Source organism: Caloenas nicobarica, chromosome 14 (genome assembly GCF_036013445.1).
Source record: "Caloenas nicobarica isolate bCalNic1 chromosome 14, bCalNic1.hap1, whole genome shotgun sequence".
NCBI classification, from domain to species: Eukaryota; Metazoa; Chordata; class Aves; order Columbiformes; family Columbidae; genus Caloenas; species Caloenas nicobarica.
The window spans coordinates 7,770,446-7,795,103 of NC_088258.1; the positions used below are offsets into that span (position 1 = coordinate 7,770,446).

Genomic DNA, 24,658 nt, shown 5'->3' on the forward strand with positions numbered 1-24,658 from the left:
GCCCCCCCCCCTTTTTTTTTTCCCAGAACTGTTCTATACAGTTTCCATTCTATCAACTTTTAATAACTGTAAAATGAAATAGAAAACCCGATATCTTGATCTGAACTCTTTGTAAAATACCATTTTATTGCCACAGGATCACGCTGGTGCACAGAGAAAGAACAATTCCAGAAAAAAACTGGACACCTTCCCAGGTTTATCTGCAATCCCTTTGCCTGTAATCTCTTAGTTACAGAAGAGAGTGGAAAACCCCTGGAAAAACCTGTGTGTGTCTGGAACCTGTAAATAGTTCCATTAAGGAAACCAGGCACTGGCTTGTGCTCTCAGGAATGGGATTGTTTCAAGAATACAGAGTGTTTCAAGAGTTTGTTGACATTAGGAGTGAGGATGTACTGCAGAACCCTCTGGCCTAACCAGCAGCTGTCCTGAGGACTGAAGGTGTAGAGCAAGGTTTTAAATGGCAGAATCAGCAAGCGAAGCTGTCCTGAAGGCGATTTCTAACCCTGTCCAGCCTCTGAGCAGACCTGAAGGAACCCATTCGGATCTCAGGGCTCTAGATAGCCCCTTCTTAGTGTGAAAAGCCCTGATCTACTTCCTACAGAGCCAGTTCTCCAATTTTGGACAGCTGCAGGTCACTGCTGTCTTCTAAGTAGATCTGACTGAATTTCAGGCTGTGGAGTTAAATGTTGTCTCAGAGTTAAAACATCCTACTCTTACAAAGCAAAACGCCACACATTCAGATCAAGAAGCTCTCGAAATGTGTCTTAAAACTTACCTTCTCAGGAACTTGTCCATCTTCCACAGGGCATCCTAGCAGATTCAGAGCTCTTCAGATCCCTCTTTTGTCACAGACTTCCGTCAGTTCTTTAATCAAAGATGGATGATCCCCTCTGAGGCCAGCATTGATCTATGATTTCATATCTTCCATGCACTTGGTTGTCTTGAGTCTCCCCGTACTATTCCAAAGAGGGCAAATTTCAAAGGACTTGTTATCTGCATTGTTTTCATTTTGGAGAACTTGAAGTAATCGCCCTCACTCTCCCCATGGGTTCATTCAAAAAGTATCCTTTGGGTTATTATTACAGCAAGTCATGCAAAAACCAAACAAAAAAAGGCAGGAGCCAGAAGTTATGTATATTATCTATAAAGTTAATGCAATAGCTTCCAGTTCCACAGTGTCTTAACCTCTGTCACAAGTTTTCCAAAGACAGGTATTATATCATGCTTCTGTAAGCAGGATAGTGATGTACACAGTGGTATTACTGCTGTGTAGTGTTTGTTGTCCCCATCCTCCCTTCTACGTCAGCTCAGCACGTCTGGTTTGTGAAGAGAGTGACGTATCTTTTTTTCTTGCTCATCCGAAGATTTTAATAACCCTGTTAGTACTGGAGGCACAGGAACTGAGATATCTCCAGACCCTACACTGGAATTCCAACATAGTTCAAATTCCTTATTGTCTCCATTCCATTTGCCGTTATACATACTGAGACCATCTTCGCAACAGTTAAGCACAAATGGGATTTAGCTGCCATGGGACATTTAGCAGCTTTCCATGATTAAACTGGAATGCAATGTGACACACAAAGGTTAAATCAGGAAACTGATTAACTTTTATATTTATCAGTAGATATCTGCCAGATTCTCATTAGTTCTGGCTCATGTGGCTCATTGAAATGTGACACAGTATCAATTTAAATACCTTGATTAACTGTAAATTACTTTTTACACTGAAATAGGCAATGTAATTAATTAAATCGCTCATAATAATGAGTTAGCATCGGTATTGATTTGGATCTAATTTATTAATTAATTAGTGAGATTGATAAAACACTCTTTAGCTTTCCAACGAAGAAAATAGCAGCTAAGGCAATTGAACACCAATTGAAGAGATTCACCAGATTTTGTCATACCAAGATTTGGAAATCAGCTAATTATCTTGACAGTGAAACTAAACCTCAAAACCATCCCACACTTCTGTCTTTTCTTTCAACTCTGTCATAGTGGTAAAATCCTTTTCAATTTAGCTAGAGCACTGATTAATATGCAGAAGTTCAAACTTATCAACATGCAGTTTGTGGCTGGCGGATGCAGAGATCATTTTCCATCACTTCAATGCCATCATCCCATTTTTGCTTCCTAACCCTGACTCTTCTTCCTCTGTTGCATCAGACAAACACATCCTTATCTTTTCAAGTTTTTCATGTTTTATTTAATTTTACCTAAAATTTATCCTGAGGTATTCAAATATTCCTCTATTCAAAGAAAAAAATATTAGGCAACATTGCTGACTTGTTACATTTTCAAAATGTCCTCTTAAGCTTTCTTATATCCATTACATTTAGCAGTAGTTCCTCATGGGTTTAAGCAAAGATTCTTCTGTCCTCCTTCAGGGCTCTTAAGTTACCATATTCCCAAAAGAATGAAAAATTAGGCCCTTGATATGCCTCCCACCGAGACCAATATTATCTAATTGCATTCCCCTGTTCAACTACATCTGGCTGCCCCGTGCTTGGGACAGGCCTCTTTTGGGCAGGGACGTTTCTTCGCTCTGGAGTGTGACCCAGAGGAATCCTTATGCTTGTGGTCAGGTCTCCAGGGCTCTCTGTAAGAGCTAATAACAACGTAGATAAACTGTGAACACTTAGTATTTAAATGAGACAGAGTTTAGGCTTATTTATGCTTACAGTTCATTCTTTCCAGTGCCTTTTTATATCCATTGCTATACATGCAAAAATTGCACAAAATGATTGATAAAATGATTGCAAAAGACAGAAATCATAACAGAAACTTGAAAAAGTCAAATATTTTAAACAATAAAACATTTTGTTCTCTACAGTTCCTGTGATCTTCTGTAGTTTTTTGGACTGAAAGTTCAGTTAAAAAAAAAAAAAGCCAGATGGTTCCTAACAAACCCCTTCTTGTGAGTGGCTTTTTTAGGACTGTAAAGAAACTTATCATCAGCTATGGCAGCCCATCTGCTGACGCTGTGGTTTCCTTCCCCAGCAGAGGGGCTTGGCACTCTGGAATCCCACACACCCCTCAGAGAGTTTATTGTCCCTAGTGACAAAAGCATTCAGTTCACTCTTTTGGTTTGCAATAACCACGAGCTTAGAGCCCCATCTCTCCAAAACCTTTCAGAAAATTAAGTGTACAACACACTGTGGATTCTAACAACACAGTGTTGACACGTTAGATATACGGGAGGCTACCGACAATCTGAACAACTCTTGGAGAAGCTGTTGTGTTGTAGCAGAGTTGCACAGTTTGCACTGAGGAGCTCTGGCGCCCCAACACAGGTGATGTTAAAAAGGCAAAGACCTCATTGGAACAGGTATTTTTCATCAGTTTAGTAAAGGCGGAGTCTAACATTAAATGAAAATAGTTAGCTGCCAGAAGTAAGTAGAAATACCAGTCACCCAACAGCATCTCTTGGTAAAATAGAAAGAAGGAGGTTGACCTATGTCACCATTAACCTAGATTGTTTAGCAAACAGGATAATTTTGTGAGTTTTATATTTAGGAAATGGAGAATAAATCAAACATCTTATTTTAGGAAGTCTTCCTCTTCACAGAAATTGTTACTTAACAGCTTATCAGCATGCAATCATTGGGGAAAAAAAATCCACATTTTTTCATACAATTTCTATATTCAATATATGCAAAAATAAGCTATTTTGTACTTATTATATTTATTCCTCTTATAAGTTCTTCAGAATTCCTACAGATGTTTCCAGTGAGGAACAGATTCCGGAATATATAATCACTTTTTGACAATTGCCTTATTTCTGTAATAAATGTACATTTCTGTTCTGAGCGCCGACTATGCTATATGAGAAACCACTGATTTTAATCTTTGCCCTTGATCTGATGTGTTTTTTGAAGCTGTCTGGTTATTATCTTGCTTTCCCCTCAGAGAGAAGTTGGTGGCGGGGCTGTGAGTCCCAGCTGTGCAGCATGGCAGGGGAGGTAGGTTTCTTACCGCTCCATCTGCCCTCAGGCAAACTGGCCGCAGAAGACTTGGTCCTGTAGGTCCTGGCTCTACCAAAGCCCATGAGCATGTCTGCAAGCCTGCAGCAAAAGAAACTCTAAATTCTTCTAAGCAAATCAAGTGGCCAGGTCAAAGCTTGTAGCCTTTGGTCTTTATTAATGTGATTGGACAGTGGAAGGCAGTTCAATTAGTAATACTGAATGGGCTCATGTTAAACCTTTACCTTTTTTCTTAGTACTTTAAGGCTCATTTCTGTGAAATGCTTGATATCAAGATAGGTAGAAGTTGAGGGGAACTTGCAGTTTACACATCTGTGTACTTCAGTAATGCCTCACCTCAGGGCTTACAGTTATAAAAGGGCTTATTTCCATATCTCTGCTGAGGGAGTTACAGCAATAAAAAGCTGAAGTGACACAGAGAAGTCTCAGGTCCTTGTTTTTAGATATATAATGATGTCTCTATTCCAGACAGCTTACAGCCATATACAGGGATTACTGTCTATAGTCCCACTGCCTTCAACAACGGTTTTCACTGTTGTGAGCACTGTCTGTTACCGCTTGCTAAACCTGAGGGTAGACATAAGTGAATGCAAAGCCTTATGTGGTTTTTATAACTGAAATTATTGACAGAAGAGTTATTTATCAGAAGTTGCCTAAAGCAAATACAGGACTTGTTTCTGTTGTGTACTTATACCAGCTACATCATCTATGCTAATATCACATTAATGTGATGCATTTATTTTACAATGCTTCATTATTGATGTAGGGATTTAGATACTAACATTTTATTTTCATGCTCTTTTAATCTGTTCTCTCTGATGCAGCAAATGCTGACATTTACAAGTTGTGGTTCCTTTTTTATTGCTGGCTTTGGTTCCTCTAGAGCAGACTGAGTACTATATTTGAACAGCGTACATATCACATGCTAGTACAGGTTTTTTTCAACACTCAGGAAACTAAACATGCCAAAAATGTCTGCCTGGAATACCTACAAACTTGGGACCATTACTTGTGGATTATATTCTTCTCTAACATTAATTTTATGTCACAGTATCTCCCCAGCTTTAGTGAAGATACTCTGAATTTCCTCTACAGCAATAGTTTCACTTTTCTAATTAAAACCGTGTGCTCTGTTAGCTTGATGAAGGCAAGCTTATAACTTAAAAATTCAAAGGTCATTAAGCGAAAAACTTCAGAATCTCAGGCAACTGGATTACATCTGAATATTTAAGCATCAGCTGCTATCCAAACAGCTTGAGTAAGTACAACTATCCTGATTTAAACATGGGAAGGCAGAGGGGCTCAGTGAGTGACAGGCCACAAATGTAGATGATACCACAGATGGAACTGAAGTCCAGGAAGGAATTTGGGATGCCTAGTGCTGTGCATTAAGATTTCTTTCTAGTAGTTAATATGACTGTAATAACTGACTTTTGCCACCAACTCATGACAGGATAAAATCAAGCCTGAAGTGCAATTTTAAAAGACAATTTTCTTAGCTATGTAAGATGAAAAAGCATCTGGAAGCCCTGTTTTTCTCCAGTAAAAGAAATCTCTCTTCAGTTGTTTTGGGTGGCTGTTTTTTACTTCTGATTTCAGTACAAGCATCTAAAGAAAGAAAAGCGCAATATGCTGAAAACCTTATTCCACCCTCTGACACTTTGTGATACCTTTGTGTTTCATGTAATATTGGCGCTCGCACTTCAGTCCAACCCCTAGTTTGAAGTGGCTTTGAATTACAATTACAGATTTTTGCCCCTAAAACAGTTTTTATGCTGTCAGTAAGGACAGAATTTTACTTTTGACCTAGATATTGTATCATGTTGTTTCCTGAAGGCAACTGAACGGAACTGGTGTCAGCAGGAAGCGTGATCTAGGAGTAAGGGAATACACCTATGAATCACTCCGAGGTGTTGTGTTTGTTTCACTGACGTGTTTCCCTGTGTGTACAATGCGTATACTTGTACTTCTCTACTTCTCTGTACATTCGTTTGTGGCTTTATTAATGAACTAACATGTTAAAGGACACAGTAATACTCTGAGATGAAAGATACTACACAAGTGCAAATAATTATTGTCTCTGTAATGCTGATAGTCTGTGTCATGATGAGTAGAACTTTCCAGTATTGCATCAGCGTGCTTACCCTGCCACTCCCCATCCACAAAGGACAATAATCCTCCTTCAGTGCCAGCACATACACAACACACACGTTCAGGCAGTATCTGAAACAATTTTAAATAATTATTTCCTCTCGATGTCTAAGAAAAAGATTTTCAACAATTGGATGACATAAGATGGTAGATTGTGGAACAACATTAGGACTGATCTAAGCCTCAAATTTACGATTCATTATTTTATCAGAATTATGGAAAGTTTTATAATTGGTTATTGTTACTGTCATTCATTCTTTCCTCTTTACGTACTCTGTGTAGTGCATTTATAACTCTTCTATATAGAACTCAGCACTCTGGTCATATCTATCAAACTGGTAATTTTTCTATTAAGCTGTTTGTTATTAATTTCTCACTCCTTTGCCCTGTCTTTCATTTTGTTCTCTCTTTTCTTTTGTCAAACTAGTGTTTCGATATGTTCCCTGTGTCGGTCTCCCCTCTCATTCTCAGGGAAAAAAACATACCTGCAAAGAGTATTAATAATTTGTAGCACCATGTAAGTTATTTGTTTCTCTTTAAAAACAAATACACTACCTACTAGTTAAACAAAAAAGATGCAAGAATAAAGTAAAATGTAGCTGAAATACAGTAAAGTTTAATGATAGAATAATTAACACATCATACATTCTAAGGACCATACACACAAGTAACAATTTGTCTTCCAGGGCAAATAAGGAAAGATATCAACTAAGATATCAAATGGAAAATGTTGAACAATAACAAAAGGCTACTCTTTATCATGTTTGAGAAAATACAGATTTACAAACGTGGGGAAAAAATGTATAAATCTGTTAGCATCATCATCTATCCAAACTCTAGTATTTTTATTACTGACTAACAGTAAATATTTATCTAGGTATTTTCCAATGTTGGCAATTATATACCAAATTCGATATAAAATTGTCAATTTAAATCAAATTCAAAGCATATCCTGTGTTTTAACTTAAGTATTTTTATGATAATGCAAAATAATTGATCCCAAAATAATAGGATGGAGGAGCACTGAAAAGAAGATACATGAAAAGATATTGCTTGTCTCATGACAGGATCATAAAAGCAATTTGTGCTAATCTAAGTATTTTCTCCTTTATAGCCTTGATCCTTGTATTTGTTTGCTATTTTGCAATAATATTGTAAATTTTGTTGTACCTCTTTTTCGTGTAAAAAAATCTAATTATCCCTCTGTTTTACACTGGATAAAAAAGAACCAGTGGAGGAATAAGTAGGTGGTGGGAAAATCAGAAGCAGTTTCACGTGTCATTTGAATCTTTCCATGTTCAGGATCTCCCCAGGACCATGACATAAATTAGACTTCATATCTGCTCTGTTTCTGTGCAGTATCTCAAAGGCCTCAAAGCTGTTGTAGCAGCCAAGAACAGCAGGAGCACCGTGATTCTGCCCACACTGCTCTTCCGCAGCTCTCGCTGCTGCCTGGAGAACAGTTGCCGGGTCACTGGCAGCAGCTGAGTCTTGGCTTTAGAGATATATAGCTTAAATGACAAGTCATTTCAGCTTCCATCTGTATGAGGGAACATGGACACACAAATGTTGCAAAAATAGCCTTTCAGTTGACAGCGATAGTTATGATGTTTTCCTCACTGATGTGAAATATCTGAGAATTATATTTGTTCAGTGAAAGAAAAATGGAAGGCAGTAAATACCATGGAATGCTCTGTCCACTTGTGAGGTTGCATTAAAACAATTTAGAAATGTTCTGAAATGAATAGATCAAATTGTTAGAAACCCACCCATGATGGTACACTGTACTGATTTCAGTGAATTCATCATCACTTTGCAGAAGCAGCACGTGCATGGGCCCCTTCCCCACACTTTCTTTGAGGAATGGGTGGCAATGGAAACAAAGGGAATAGCAGTCGTGTGCATCTGTCCAACCAGCAGCTTCTGTGCCACGTAGAATTATGGCAAGAATTATAGAAATTAAAAGACTCCTGGGATCATTGGACCTGCTTTGCTTGACTTTTACATCATTATTTCCTGAAAATAACTGGTTTGCTTAGGGAAAAGAGAAACCCAAGGCTCTGTGTACCCTGACAGTCCCTGGGCTGTCCCATCTTATGACAACTGTGCACTGATCTGCTCTAACACTTGCCAGCAGAGTTAATGAATGTTATAGTGCGTCAAGAGGAGGGAAGGCGGTGCGAGGATCCATCAGAAGAGGAAGATAAATGTTCTGGCTCCGCACTGTGCTGGCACGCTGAGAGGGACTGTCCCATGGCGGGTGGCCGGCTGGGGAAAACGGGCACGTACCCGCAGCGGCGCATCAGGAACATGGCGGGTTGTCTCTGGTCACTTGAGTTACATCCGCTCAGTCCATCTGGAGGGCAAATGTAACTTCACATTAACATGCTTTGGGAGATGCGAAGAACTAGATTGGTGCATGACGGGTGCTAGGATTGCGTTGGCCTGTGTTAGGAGTGGAAGACAGGATCCAGCGTGGTGTCAGAAGACAGCTTTTTGTTTGACGGGTTTTTGTCATGACATGACAGCGCGGGTGCCAGGTCGGTATGTCACCAGGGCGGTGGTGGCCAGGACCAGCCGCTGGCTGGAGGCGGCAGCTGCCTGCCCACCGGACACGCTGCTCCCCGCGGCCTGCGCGCCGCTGCCAGCCCCACTCGCTGAACCAGCTGCTTGCTTCGGCAGTGCCAGCGCCTGACGTCACATTGCAACATGGTTCTGAATGATTAAAGAAAAAAAAAAGGATCACCCTGGGCCCCCGCCCTGGTCCTGAGGGGGAGGGAGCCGGGGGGAGGCCCCCGTGCCCTGACTGGGTTAGTAGCACAAGCATGGCGGCCGCTCCTCCGCGCTGAGCGGGGCCGAGCGCAGCCGAAGCCATCCCGAAGCCACCCCGAAGCCGTCCCGAAGCCGTCCCGAAGCCATCCCGCCGCGACGGAGACAGCCGAGCGCTGCCGAAGCGACTGCCCGCCAGGGCGGGGTGTCGCCGAGCGGGCCCGAAGGCGGGGCCGCGGGGGCCGAGCGCAGCCCGGCCGGATGTGAGTGGAGCGGCCGCTTCCTGTTTCCCCGCAGTCCTCCCTCTCCCCGCCCTGGGTGGTGGCCGCTGCCTCGTCCCCGCTCCCAGGCACAGGGCGGAGGCGGCCGCGACCTGCTGCGGAGACCGCCGCCGGCTCCCTTCTTGCGCGGCCCTCCCCGCCCCGCTCAGCAGCAGGACCCGCCGCTGCGGCGCAGCCCCGATGCAGGCCATCAAGTGTGTGGTGGTGGGCGACGGGTAAGTCTGAGGGGGCGCCTCGGTCGGGCCCTGGCCCCGAGGAGCTCCGCCGGCCCCCTGCGGGGAGGGCTGTCCGCCTGCGGGGCGGGAGCGGCGCGGGCTGCCCGGGCCCCCCGCGAATTGCGGGCGCTCCCGCCGCGGGGCCCGGGCGCGGCCCTGCCGCCCTGAGGGCTGCGGGGGCTCGGCGGGAGCGGGGCTGGCCGCGCCGGGCGGGGGGGGTGGCGGCCGCGGCTTCCTGCTGGCGGGGGGAGGGGAGGGACGCGTGGGGCAGGCGGGGGCGGCTGTGCGGGAGCGAGCTCCGTGCGGGGGTGTCTGCGGGGCCGCTGCCTCCCCGGGCCCGGGATTGCTGGTGGGGAAGGAGCTCTGGGGGTGGGGGCGGGATAATTCCCATCGTGCTGACAGGAGCGGCTTTGCCCGCCGTGGTGCGGGGGGGTGTGCGGGCAGGGCTGGGCCTCCCGGCGCACCCCGACCTGCTCCTGGCTCTGGTGTTTCGTGTATCGCTGGACACATCGAAGTGATCCAGGCGTATTTAAAAAAAAACCATGCTTTTAATGATATGAGAAATTTAATATTGACTTGAAATGTCTTTTGTGAAAGTAACAAACTTACTACTGCTGGTAGCTTGATTTTTGACATCTGATTCTTGCAGTAAAACTAAGTGAAATGTGCTAAACCCTGAGTAGACCATAAATGCTGTGAGCAGAGACTGTCCTTCTATATGCATAAGGTTCCTGCCTAAAGGAGACTGATAAAACACTCGAAATACAAATAATTAACATTATACTTGCCTGCAAAGAGCTATTACACCTACAGCATTCTAATTGGTGTTAGTTACAAGTGAAACAACTCGAGGGTGCTTTTTAGAATTGAGTTAACTCTTAAGTTTAGCTGTTGGATTTCAATGTGAGAAATGCTGGAATTGTGGTGGGGAAAGAGTTTGTTGTGTGTGCTGCTCTTGAATACTCTCCATGATGCTATTCCCATCAACTCGGAGGCATTCTGTGATTCTTTCTCTTACTGGATGTCAGAGCTCAGGGGAACATCACAGGCCAGCTGGAAAACAAGACTCGTCTTATGCAGTTCGAGAGGTTTTTTTTCCCTTAGGAGAAACAAAAATCCCAGTGTGGGCTGAGCATAATTGGTATCACAGCAAACTTCTGTAGATGACAGAGAAGTGAAGTGTAGCTAAATGCTCTTGCCACTGTCTGTAATTTCATGTGGTGGCTTAATCTTCAAATTACTTGGGGGTGGGGGGGGAGTGTTTTTTTGGTTTTTTTTGTTGTGTTGTTGGGTTTTTTTGTTGTTGGTTGGTTGGTTTTTTTAAGATGTAGAATTCCTAAAAAGGCAGATAGGTATGGTTGAAAGAAACTTAACTCTGTATAGCAAATTCGTTTTGACTTGCTGCTTAAGATTTTGAGCAATATGAACATGAAAGTGTATCTTGACAGTTGAAGACTTTTCATTCTTTGATGCTAGATAACTATGGACTGTTCTTTTTGGTTATATGGATTTTAAGAAAAAATATATTTGCTTTTATATCAGTTTTTTTTAATTCAACTGGACTGTGTTTTCAGTGACACTGCTGTAAATAAATGTGATGCATCATGTTTGGGTGGGGGAAAAAGTTCAATTTGCTTCCTCCACTAGATTTGAGAACTCAGCACAAACTGTTCAGTGTTCATTCAACAGAACAGTTCTTTTCATCATTTGCTCTGTAAACCATCCCACTTCTGAACATATTTATTGCTTTTTGTCTCAGAAATGAAAGTAGTGTAATTCTACCTGAGTTTTGTATGTATGTGAACAAAATACAGTAGTTGGTTTTCCTTCTTAGTTAGAAACAAGTCTCTCTTGAGGTTCCATTCAGGTACTATTTCTCCTTTTGGTAGCTTTGTATCATTCTCCATTCAGTGTTTTTAAAAAATATTTAACTACTTGTGTTCCTCTGGGCTGCTGCTGCTTCAAAAGTTGCAGCATTACAGGTATTCTAGGAAATGTGTAATGTTTGGCTTAGATAAAGCTAAAGGTTTAGTGTTTCTGTAAAACAATGCAAGGTAAAGATTTGCTCATGTAATATAAAACTCAGCTATTGTTTTATGTACCCTCTGCAAAGCTCTGCTAGGAACCAAATAAACAAACCTATAGAAGTACCTGTGTGATGATTATTTTTAAAATTTGTAAATGAGTAGGCTGTTTCTCATAACTCCTGTTTGTTCTTAAAGCTTTGACTAGTATCTGTTTAGACAACTAAATTGTCTAGAAAAACATGGCCTATGTTTTTGGGGGTTGGTTTGTTTGTTTGTTTCTCCCTGTGAGGATTGTTTGGTGAAAAATAAATGGCAACTGTTGCTTTCATACAGAGGAGCAGGAATGTGCAGGGCAGATGAAGAGCCCTCCACTTGAGTAACTGCAACCATTGCTGTTGATTGACACTTGAGAAAAAGCATTAGTGTGAGTTATTTTTAGCAGCTTTTGTTTTCACACTAAAAAGGCAGCTGTTAAGTGGTATGAACTCTCCAGAGGTGTCATGTCACGTTATGGGGGGTTCTGCATTTTAGAGAAATGATTACTAGATGCCACAGAAGAGGTCAAACTTCATGCTCTTTTGTAGGCATTTTAAAATTGTAGAAATACTGTAAGAACAAGAGCATTGAATTAAGAGTCCCTGCTTGGAATTCTGTTTAATTTGAGACCCCGGCTGCTAAAGCCATGCTGTATTTGGCTTGATGGCTTGATGAGAAAGAGGGGTAGGGTAATTGGCTTCTTATTGAGTGTAGTGTGGTGTTTGTGTAAGAGGGGAACACCTCAGGTCTCTCCAGTGCACTCTGTAGAGAGTGCAGTGACTTGAAATTTAATAACTTGTGTTACCGAACTTTTAAAGTTTAAAAAATGCAGTAGTATTGTAGGTACTGAACAGCATATTTGGGAGAGGGTGTGTCGTAGTGAGTAAAACAGCTTATCTGCCTGAGCCATATGTAACTAAACCTACTATAGCAAAAATACTGAACTTTTGATCTGAGGATGGTACTAGAGAAATCTTGTCTCTATAACATTTGAGTGAAGACCTGGGCTGTGCGTCACATCTGCTAGAGGATAGTTCATGTGGATCGGAGAAAGGAAGAAATGACATAATCAAAGCTTTTGATGAAGGCTGCCACCTGTTTGCACATATCGGGGTTTCCAGAATTAAACCAGCAAGTACTTGGCTGGCCTCCATTACCATGGCTGCAAATGGGAACTAAATTCTCATAATTAGGTTTTAGTTGCAGGAAAGCAGGAGATTCTCAACCATCTGTGCAGCTCTGGTGCCTTCGGAGTGGAAGAAGCAGTGGTGCGGGTCCTCCAGCGGCATTGTTACTGTGTGTCACAGAACACGGCTCCGAGCAGCTCTGGCGCAGTGGGGAAACTTTATAAAACTTGTTAGTGTAAATAAGGCCAGGAAAGAGATGACATGTCTTGTTTTAAAGAATTAATACACATGTGGTTATACAAATACGTTGATCCCTGGATGGTACCCGGAAGCAATAAGGGACTCAGTGCTGTCTTTTGTGATTCTTTCACTTATTGTTAAGTGATTAAAATGCCGGACTTCTGTAGGCCATATTTTTAATTACAGCCAAATGTTACCGGTTTCATTTATGTAATAGTGGGTGGACGGAGCTATGATTAAGTAGTTGCTAGAAATCTTGTTGTGACTAATCTTGGTTTGGTGTTATTTTGGTTTCTTAGTCTCAGCCTTTATGTACAGGGATTTATACTTTGCCAAACAGCTGGAATTCTCTTTAAGGGAGTTGCTTTAATACAGAAGTTAGAAGTCTAAAAAAAAGTGGATAAAGTACTTGGAAGATGTACTTTATTTATAAAGGTAGGCATTAGTGTTTATTTTTAAGACTGGCGACCATAATGATCTGATTCGTAGGGCAGTGAGCCAAAAGGCAAGGGAAGCAGGAAACGTAGATGGAGCAAGTCTGAAACCGGGTTGTTGAACGTGTTTTTGCTTGTTTAAGTGACTCTGGCTGGTTGGTGCTGCAGGAACACACTACAGGCACTTCTGAGCTTGGAATGAAATCTCTCACCACCTCCTTCCTGCACTGGTTTGATTAGCCAGAGAAGACTCACCAGTTTCAGTGCACGGTGAGCAAAGGAGCACGTGTGCAGAGCAAAGTTCTTGATCACTGCTGAAAATGTTAAGTTCAACATGAATTTGTTAGAAGCTTAAATTACCTGTAATGAACTTACTGGAAAATGAAGCATCAGACCAAACAGGTTCTAGAAGTGTGAGAACACGTAGCCTTTGCTCCTCAAGAAGTTTCCAAAGAAGTGGGCTTTTTGCTCCTTGGTATTTTGAAGATTTTCACGTTTGTCCTTTAGAAGCTGGACCAGTGCAGCCAGCTTTATAGTGTTGTGGGTGCAATTCAGCAATAGATTCAAACCGATCTGATAACTCAGGGAGCTAAAATAGCCAGTTGTCTGCATGGGGCAGGCAGGGTGGAGAGCTTTCCTTAATTCCTTGTTCTGGCTTGTTACAGTCAGTGAGTGCTAGGGCAGGAGATGAGATGGGATCTCCTCTGACAGCTGTTCAATTAGCTGAGCTGCGTTGTTATATTGCTCCCTGAATTCTTTCCTGCAGAAGTTTTTTAATGGTAAATCCCTCTCCTGCTTTTGAGCACAAGTTTATCTCAAGCCTGTTACTGCAGGAAAATGTTCAGAGATTGTACTTACCAAGAACATAACTAGATGTCCCCTTCGTTGTTGTTACAGCTTGATAAAAGAGATTGCACGCTGAAAAGAAAAAAAATATTCTCAGACTGTACAAGGGGCTGGCACCTTCTTTCCTTAGGCGCAGGTGTGAAAAATGATGTGGAAAAATGCATGGTGTGATCAGAGAGAATTGCAACAGATGGGATGTTATGCTAGGTGTCAGCTCAGAAACATAAAGTTACAATTAAAAAATGGGCATGTAGGATAAAATCCTAGATAATTTTGCACACTGAAGCAATGCTTTGATTGCTCAAGCATTGCTCAAATGCTGCTATCAAATCACTCATTGGGCTAATGCAGTATGGAACTGCTCGAAGTTTAATAGAGAGACTTTTTACAGATTGAGCTACAACAGACACAGTAATTTATGGTTGTGACAGCTCAAATTTACTTAACCTGTCTTAAATCGTTGAGTCACTCGGTAAGGCTGGTTGGTTAATGTTGATTGTTAAATCATTTTAAATAATTGTTTTGAAGAGAATCTTTGGTAAATGGACAGTCCACATCTTTCCAAACAAAGGGAAGGAATGCAATGATTTAAGTGGAAGATACATAGTAAAATTCAGATATGAATGCCTCAAAATGTTTGCAGCTGGAGAGCTAGTAAGCCCTTGACTAAAACTTGTTTCTGTGAGTGATTTTTTTTTTTCCTGCACAAGTTTAAGAATAATAGAATATTTTTAGCAATAGCATTTGGTTCTTGGGTTTGGTTTGTGCTTTGTGCTTTTTGTTTTTTCTTTTTCTTTTTTTTTAATACTAACCATAGTTCTAGACTAAAACTTCAGTGAGTTCTTTCAGCTTGTGTAAGATTATTCAGGAGGCTCCTGAATCAAACCTGAAATTAATGGCAAGATTATATGTGTAAGTTTCAAAGTTACTGCTGATTTGCTTTGAGGAAATAGTTGTAGTGATAAAACATCTGCAAAACAATGCAGTTTTCCTTGCACAGGAGTTTGTCTGTGTGAGAAGAGTGCTGGGGAGGACTGTGAGGCCGCCTGGGCATTATCACTTTGCAGGAACTAGTTGCACACTCACCCCTGGAATCTCTCACACTGCCAAGGGGTTATGCACGTCAAGTGAGAAGCCTGCATGGGAACCAGTCTATAGTGTCAGAAACAGTCTTTGCAGAGTCTATTTTAAAGAAAAAAAAAAAGGTTTTCCAACCCTTAATTGAAACTGTAACCCAAATTCAATGGTGTCATTAATTTAGTGTTTGACTCTAGATAAGCTGTGGGGAGGAGGGTGGAGAGGGAAGGAGACGCCTGCCAGGGTTTTGAAGGAAACCTGGAACAGAACCTCGTCCTGCCCCTGTTTGAGGCTGTTCGGAATTAGATCTGTGGGGAAAGGTTGAGTGTTCCAAGTTCTCCAATGTTGGAATGTAATTTATCTATAAATGAGTTTACGAAATGTTTGACAGTTGACAAATGCATGCAGGGAGTAATTTTGTAATAGTAATAAATATTGTGAGGATTACAATGCGTATTTTTTCCTTAAACACTCAAAAGTAATAATGTGTTGAGAAATTGTACTTTTCAAGCTTTTTCAAACTTACGTGAAAGTAAAGCATTTTCTGGAAAAGGCAGCCTTTACACAATTCCAAAAGTCTTATCTGGAAATACTTTTCAGGGAGTTAGAGTAAGACATCCTTGATGAGTGTTCAGGTGACTGGTGATGTTAGTAGTCTTATTAATACTTGTGTGTTGCTTTCTTTTGTCTAAAGATTAACAAAATTTGGTAGTTTACCACTTCACAAAATGGATGTTTTTATTAGGTGTGTTTTCATTGCTGGTAAACTTAAGGCTACAGTGTATGAGCTGTTCTCCTGCACAGTAGTGACTACTGACGCTCAGTTGTTCCTTAGGTGACTGGATGTAATCAGCCTTCTTCCCTAAAAGGAATATTATTTCTCATTATTCAAGACAAATGTTTTTTTTACATGTGAATTTTCTCTTTTTACAGTGCTGTAGGTAAAACATGCCTACTCATCAGTTACACAACCAATGCGTTTCCTGGAGAATACATACCCACTGTGTAAGTACTTGTAAAATCCAAAAAACTCACTTAGATCAGCTTCTCTGCGCTTACTGCCATTCCAGGTTCCCTATTTGAATTGTTCGAACTGGCCGCAAACACCCCTCAGTTTCATCTTAAATGTGTAAGTGAGGCTGTAGGTGTGTGTGTGAGAAGCACTTTGGGCTTTTACCGCTCAGCAGAGTCCAACTTGTGCTTGGTTGTGCTCCGTCAGTTCTGCCTCTCTGCTCACTAGGCCCAGCTTATCGTGGACCAGCATTTACCAACGGTTCATCAGATCCTGTTCTCTTAAAATAATGTGTTATTTCTATCTTTAACATCATCCATAATAAACAGTCCCAAGGCTGAACAGCTTGTAAAACATATAATAGTCAGAAATAGTTGGTTTATGTGACTAGAGATTTTTTGTTGTTGTTCCTTCCACTTTTTGTGCTCCTGCCAAGCCTGTGCTAATCTGGCCACAGCTCCATAGCTCCTCAGGCGTGATTGTAGGCACTGATTTATTTTGGTGCTTCCCATTTTCTTGCATGTAAGGATTTGTCAGTATCAGTATTAGTGTAGTTCTCTTCCTGGGGCCTGTTGGGGGAGGTGTTTTGTGCATGAGCAACTTCCTTGCCTTTTTCAGATGTCTTTATTTATTAGGTGATTTTGTTCTCTGTAAGTATCAGTGAGTTTTTTCAGATAACAAAATACATTCTAATGTGATTTACAGATTACTTTTGTTACCCTTCCAAGGCCTTGTTGTCTCAATTATTCCCGTTTCATTTTTTTTGTCTTAAAGTCGCATTTTTATGTTACAGTATACTTGTGTTCCCAATGAATTTAGTTTAGCCATAACAAATCATTAAAATCTCTGTGCCTACAGCAGTGATGAGGTAAAAATCATGCCTGCACTGGCCTCTGGTTATTAACTTTGGTATTTCATTGGAGGGGTTTTTCATTAGCAGGATTAATGAATTAGGGTGTGGGTTTTTTTTTTTTAATTTTATTTTATATTTCTTACCTGGTGTTGTCATTAAGGATTCCTTGGTTGTCGCTTATCTATCTGCTGTTCTAAATCTTACAAAATGAAACAGATTAACTTGCTGATGAACGTCCCACTAAGACTGGAAAGCACTTGCTAAGTGCATCGCCTGCTTTCCTGTACTTGCTGAGGTCAACGCTTCCTTCGGAAGAGCAAAGAAAAGTATTTCTGTTCAGAATGGACCGAGTCTGTTGTGCATATTCTTTCCTTATACTACCCCATACTCATTTTTTAAAGAAAAACTTCACTCTTTCTGGGGAGCAGAAGAATGCAATAAAAATGGGGTTTTTTTGTAGTGTTCCGAATTAGGACTCTAGGAAACGAAGTCCTTGGATGCCCTGTTTTACTGCAAGCTAACGCAGCTAACTCTTTATTTTTCAGTTTTGACAACTACTCTGCTAATGTAATGGTTGATGGAAAACCGGTCAACCTGGGTTTGTGGGACACAGCTGGTCAAGAGGATTATGACAGACTACGTCCGCTCTCCTATCCACAAACAGTAAGAACTGCAGCGTCAAACTAGAAAGAATCCATGCAGCTTTGTCTAACAAAGTTTTTTTCTTTTTGAACATATGGCCAATGTTGTCACATCCGGAGTTGTATTTATGAGTAACAGTGACTCGTTGCAAGCTGCTGTCCTTCGTCCCATGTGCTGGAGCTGCTGTACTGTCATCTTCGATGTGTGTACAGCTGCATAAATGTTACAGTTTGCATGCTTGTGTATTTGCATGCACTGATACATGTCAGCTTTTTTTGTAGCTGCAGCCTCAGAATCAACTAGAATGCTTGATTTTTAAAACAAGAAAAAAACCTAACAATCAAAAACCTCAAAACAAAAACCCCCTTAGTGAATAGTCCCATCAGCCAGTGCATTGATTTTAAGGTTAGCCTGCCTGCCAAAAGCAGGGTTTGTTTTTGGTTTTGGGCTGATGTTTGGCTGCAACCTGACACTGTCACTGCTAAGCACTTGATACTGTTTAGCCTCTGTGAAGATGTTCTAAATGTGCCAGAGGCAGCACTGAATGAAGATATTATTGGTATTGACAGAGGCTGGGTTGTTGCTTTCCAACGTACTTAAGCCCGTGGCTATTTTATTACTTACTGTAGTTTGTGCTATAACATCAGTACAAATGTGCTTCTGTCTCCATGCTTGTGACTGGTTAAGCCCTGTCCGTGTGCTGCGTCTTCCCTGTGGAAGGAAAAGGCTGCAGTAACCTGCTCTTCCCAGTGCAACTTCAGCTACAGTTAATCTTTGCAGAGATTTGGTTTTCAGTCTTCTTAGCCTCTTACTTTTATCTGGTGGAGTTGTTCTTTAAAGAAAGGTGGTAACTCGCAGTGTTTTTTGGTATTGATTTACTGTTGTTAACTGTCAGGTATATATATTCAATGCTAATAATGTAAAATGCAAATTTGTTCCAATTATTCTACAGCATAACTGCTCTCTTTAATAATGTGAATCTTATTTAATTAACTCTGCTTTTTTTAAAGTGTCTTAATTCACCATTTTCCTTAATTCACTGCTCACTAACTCTTACAATTAGGCTTTCCCATCAGTTATGTATATGAACTTGCCAGTGGTAGGCGACTCTGTTAGCAATGCCAGACGAGAAACAATGGAAAACTGTTTTTCTCTAATATGTAGATATTTATAGGATATTTAGAACCTAGGCTTTGCTTATAATCATAATAATATTTTCAAAAAAGTATCTCCTGGTAGAAAAAGCTATGTTGAAAGATCACTCAATAGTGTGAGAAAGCAGAGTTGTAAGGGAGAATATTTCCCTTCCCTATAGCAATCTAAGCATATTTTTTTGAAAAATCTCATCTGTACAAGCATGTATAATTGAAGTAAAGGTCTGAAGTACTTTCAGTTATTCAGATTGTTCCTTACAGCAGAAAATGAAACAGGGTGGTAAGCTTTGAACTTTTTTTTGAAGTCTTTAGATTTTAGACTTGTGTGATGTGCAAGATTCATTGTCACTTAAAGGCCCAAAAAACCACAGAGGAACAGACCAGCGGTGCTGATGAAGCCTGACTTTTTTTAGGATCAGTGTTCAGCCTTCTCCTTCCTTTACTGTGCTATTTAAACTCCCCCTCACAATTTCTGTGGCCCTCTGGTCCCATGTATGTGCACGTGAACTAAGTTCTGGGCCAGGTGAAAGCCGGGATTGCTGATTACATGGCCAACACATGTATCTTGATGAGGCACCCAGCAGTTCAAAGGCTGTTAACTTCACAGGAAGGAATTTGCCATACTGGAGGCATTAATTTGTATCCTTTTCCCTTACTCTTTTTTTTTTTTTTTTTCCTTAAAATACAGAATAAATATTCGGGGGAAGGAAGAAGTTTTGACAGAGAAGGTGGTTGATTTTGTTTTCTCAGGAGATGAAGCCAAAAAGAAAATGGAGTTAGGAGGGTGCTTTTCTGGAGAGGTTTGCTCTTGCAATGGTTCGGACATGTCCAGGTTTACGGGGCAGTCTGGTCTGTTCTGGATGTGGGTAGTTGGTTGTGCTGAATTACAGGGCAGCGTCTCTCTTAAGAAGAAAAGCCATGTTCCGGGTGCTTGTGAACACAAATCGCTGACTGAGAACACGTTTTTCCTTAAATCCATTCTAGGAGTAACTTTATCTCCTACTGTTATTAGGTTGGAGGAACCAATGGTAAGAATATATCTTCCAGTCTGACAGATCAACCTATTGCCGTATGTAAAACTTTAAATAAACTTCAGTTCCAAGTTCTGTCATCTTGTCTTGCTTACGATAGTGATAAATTGGCCCCTATTTTTAAAAAAACAACTGCTTTTCTTGGAACTATCAAACTGCTAGATTTGAGAAGTGTTACCAAATGTCTTTATAGTAGTTGCTAAGACTAAATCTTTTCTTGCAAATAAATAGCTTTTCTTCCTATTTGTTAAGATTGGTAGTGTGCAAGACACCTGAAATGTCCAAATAATTTCACATGGTGACACCGATTTATTTTTTTTTTTTTTAAATCTTTGGAGCTAGTAAAGGAGAGAGTCTGCGTAATGTGCAGAACTTCAATCACCACAAACGTGCAGAATTGGAAACCAGAAGTAGTGGCCATAGTATCACAGTATTTGATGTTGTTTCTTTCTTCTTCTGGGATGCTGCTGTGGAAACTTGTTGAGGTGATGCATGAACAACTGGGTTGCAAGTGCTTAGCAGTGCAGATACCAGATGCTGACCTAACAAAATGCCTTGAAATGCAGCACAATCAACTAACATTCTGAAACACCTGATTTGTAGCACATGTGATAGCAGAACAAGTACGGATGCAGAGGTAGGTTGGGGAAAGTTGGGCTTGTTTGAGAGACACTTGTTGAGTTCTGGGTCATACAACAAGACTACAGTCTTCATCTGCTTCCACAGAGAAAATTATATTGTGGTTATTCCAAATGCTTGTAGACTCCAGGGTATCATGTACAAAGCTCGTTGTGTTTTGAAGTGTATACTGTACAGCAGGCAGTGTAAGCATTTGCTCTGAAATGGTTTTACCTGCTCCTATTTATAATCTTTCTTTTGCTTCCAATTGACAAGTGGGATGTGGAAGATCTCTAAAAACACTTGCTCTTCTCTCTGTTTTCACATAATTTGGAGAGGGAAGGAGGGAGCTATTGTCATACTTCAAGGTTTTTAATACATTTCTCAGTCTTAATTTGGTTATAGAGAAATCCTGAATGTCCGTATTTCAGTAGAAGTGACAGTTCTACAAGATTCTGCAAGTGCTAACTAGGGAATCCTGGTCTTCCGTGATTTTTATGTCATGCTGTATACTTTGCCTTTGCAATTTAAAGCAATAATACTTTAAAGTAGTATATTATGTTCATATTTAAAAAATCAGTGCCAACATTGACACTTTGCAACATGCTACGCTGATGAGTTACATGGCTTTTGAGGCTTAAATCCCTTAGGGGTCTGCAAAGAGCAGCCAGCTCCAGTTCAGAAGCTGGTCCCATGTTTGTCAAGGATCTGAAGCAGGGTTTTTCTGGATGTCAGTGAGGGAGAAGACACAGCATTTAGGGACAAAAGCTTGCACTGCAATGGTATTAGTGTCTTAGTTGCTGGCTACTGCAACAGCTGATTAGAAACTTGATGAGAACCTGTTTGTTGGTTCCCCCTTGTGTCTGCTTGTAGCTGCCTGGGAATGAATTTCCCACTGGGAAAGCTCATTGGCACTACCTTGCCTATTGCAGATGTGATATAGGTCACTGCGATATAGGTGCTGGTGCTATTGTCGTTTTCAGGGAGATGAGATTTTGTAACGGTTGCTCTGCTGGGCTAACTTCTATCAACTTGTTTTGTAGGATGTCTTCTTAATCTGCTTTTCCCTTGTGAGTCCTGCTTCCTTTGAAAATGTCCGTGCTAAGGTAAGCACAAGCTGATATCAGTTTCTAAGGGTTCTACATAGGGATCACTTTGCAGCAGTGTCTGGAAAACATTAGCTGATTTTTTTTTTTTTTTTTTTTTTGGCAGGCAATGTGAAATATAGTTTCAAAAGGCAGAAATCCATTTGCCAAACTTACATGTCAGGGAAGTTCAGGGCACGTGAAACACTCTAAGTGTGACTCATTAAGAGTTCTCAGCCAACAAGGTGCTAAGATCATGAATGAGTACTTTTAATGCAATTTAAAGAAAAGTACTGGAAACCAAATGCATGCAAAAAGTAGGTTGGTAACTATTTTTTTGCACAGCTGGCATTCTAGCACATTCTGCTACTGTTGCAGTCGTTCATGTCCTTGCCCAGCTGAGCTGTATAGCATTGAGGAGGCTTCACAAATGAGAGGTGATTTGTCTGGTGTCTGGAGAAAATACAGTCCTTAATAGGGTAAATGTTTAAATTATATGGAAATGCCTCTTGGCTTCCTTAAAAATGTTTTTCAATTGACTGCTCATTTTTAATACTACCTTAATGGGGTCTTACGTTCTCCCATTACTCTTTGGCTCTTGAAAATGTCATGACGAACTGTGGGCCTTGTTGTTGTAATGCTCAAGAGCGTTTGTGGAACTCTGTCCCCGCACACAGCCCACGTTGTTGTTTTGCAGTGGTATCCTGAGGTGCGGCACCACTGCCCCAACACCCCCATCATTTTAGTGGGTACCAAACTCGACCTCCGGGATGACAAGGACACTATTGAGAAGCTGAAGGAGAAGAAGCTGACACCCATCACCTACCCACAGGGCCTCGCTATGGCAAAAGAGATCGGTATGACAGCAACGGGGTTCTTGTGGACTTCACTTGAATTTTGTTCGTGGAAGATGTTGTACCGTAATTAAAGTCAATGCCTGGCTTTTGTTGAGGGGTTCGCTAGAAGCAGCCCCGCTGTAAGTGTGCAAAACTGCTTTGTAATTGCCTCTGTGCTTCCCGCAGGTGCAGTGAAATACCTAGAATGCTCAGCACTTACGCAGCGAGGCCTCAAGACAGTGTTTGATGAAGCCATCCGAGCAGTTCTGTGCCCCCCTCCTGTGAAGAAGAGGAAGAGAAAATGTCTGCTGCTGTAAATGTCACCCTCCCCCGCCCACTCCAAACCCTGTGCTTTGCTCAGAACAATGGAGCATTCACATTCAATGCCAAGTTTCTCTGTTATAAATTAGTTCTTTTCCATAAATTCTTGAACCAATCAACAATTTCGCAGTTTCATTTTAAAGTATGAAAGTTACCTTGCATTCTTCTAAAAGCAAATTCCTGGAAAGACAAACCTATGTAAAGCCTTATTTTTAAAATCCTATTCTTGCTCAATTAAGTGTTGCCAAACTATCTGCTGAACTAAGTTGCATTGTTGTGCTACGAACACTAAGCACTAAACTGTTTTTTTAAAGATTCTTCTTGAAGATGACTCTAATTCCTGTTTGGAAATACAAAAACACTTTCTAGTTTTTCACAGTAAGTAACAGTACCGTATAATTAGCAAAACACTGCATCTCGTGTGTTTTGCTGTTACATGTTTTCTCAACCCCCAGTCATTGCACAGCCTTGTACATCAAACCTGAGTATTTGCCAGTGACTGACACCCTTGAGTCACAGTGTAAAATGCTTTATCATCGGTAAGGCTTGGTTGCAATCTAGTTCTTGCTGCTGTGATTTAAAAAATAAATAACTGTTCTTACTGAAGTGTATCTAGTCCTTTTGCCAGCATTGTATTGTGATGGGTAAGTGAAATACTGGGTTGGATCAAATGATGGTGCCAGACAGTATTTTGACACTGTACAGACTTACACGACACTGCCAGGGAGTTGAAACTGAACTGACTTTTAGGGCAGGTTGAACTCGGCCACTATTTTCCCAGCGGTGCAGTAGTGGAAGAGGTTGGTGTTCACAGGTAAATTCCTTTGAATTTCAGCAGGGCATTCATTTAGGTACAGTTCTGAACTAGTCATTCCCACAACTGTTTTGTAGTAAATGCTTTCTTGTAGAATCTCTTTCTTAGCAATATAACTTGTATTTTAAAACCTGATGATAGAAATTTTCCTTTTTTTTTCTTTTTTTTTTTTTTTTTTGGTAGAGTAGGATGTTCAAGCATATCCTTATTTTCCTCTTATTTCTGACCCAGTAAGTTATATGCTTTCTGAGCTTTTAGTCTATTAACTAGGTGTAAAAATCATGTGAAGCAGCTTTACCATTTTAGCAATTTTTATCTTTTAAAGCTCTCTGAACTATGAACCTTCTCAACCATCACCATTTGCCAGATATCCCCAGCACTGTAACATTACTAATGCAGACAAGTGTTCTTTATGTCACTACATGTACATGTGCAGCATAGATTGAGTAATGGTAACTTGGGTCTGTGAGGTTCTGTAAATTAGTGCTAATGTTCTGTACATCCTAAACGGGCAGGAATACAATGTTGAACTACACCCTTTCAACCACTAAAGCAAAATTTAAAAATAAAAGTTGCAAATTTGTGAAGTTTTTACATTGATCTTTTGCTAATGCAATTAGCAGTATGTTTTGCATGTATGACTTAATAAATCCTTCAATCACACACGTGGTAATGTTTGAGTTTCTGAGCAAGTGTTCTGGGGTACTTGGCTCCTCTGGAGTGCACAAACCACAGGCTCTTTCCATGACGACCTGATGTTAAGAACCAGAATTAAAACAGTACTTGGCAACATTGCTTCAGAGGCCTTGTATTATCACTGGAGTTGCTACAAGCTCCAGCTGCTACAGATAACAGTGCTTTAACACTGCTGACAACCAGGGAGGAAGAAAAAAAAAAAGTTTCACTCTATGGCATGCAAACAAAAGTGTTTATGTATTTGCCTCTAAAAATGTTGCTTTATCAGTTTTTAAAATGATGGTGCAAGTACAGTACAGTTCGTTGCTTAAAAACCTCAGCTTTTAGCCCTATAAGCTGAGGGCCTTCCTCTGTGCTCTCCCTGTGTTCTAGGTGAGCGTTACTGCAGGGAGTGGGTGGCTGCGCTG

At 41.0% G+C, this 24,658-nt stretch overlaps 1 protein-coding gene across 1 annotated transcript; it reads left to right on the forward strand.

The window, feature by feature from the left end:
• Positions 1 to 9,045: 9,045 nt before the first annotated feature.
• On the forward strand, positions 9,046 to 24,218 carry RAC1 (Rac family small GTPase 1). The gene is made up of 6 exons (XM_065644543.1): positions 9,046 to 9,402; positions 16,123 to 16,194; positions 17,600 to 17,717; positions 21,543 to 21,605; positions 22,282 to 22,441; positions 22,607 to 24,218. The coding sequence occupies exons 1-6, from the start codon at positions 9,368 to 9,370 to the stop codon at positions 22,735 to 22,737; spliced, it is 579 nt and encodes a 192-aa protein (XP_065500615.1). The 5' UTR covers positions 9,046 to 9,367; the 3' UTR covers positions 22,738 to 24,218.
• Positions 24,219 to 24,658: the final 440 nt, after the last annotated feature.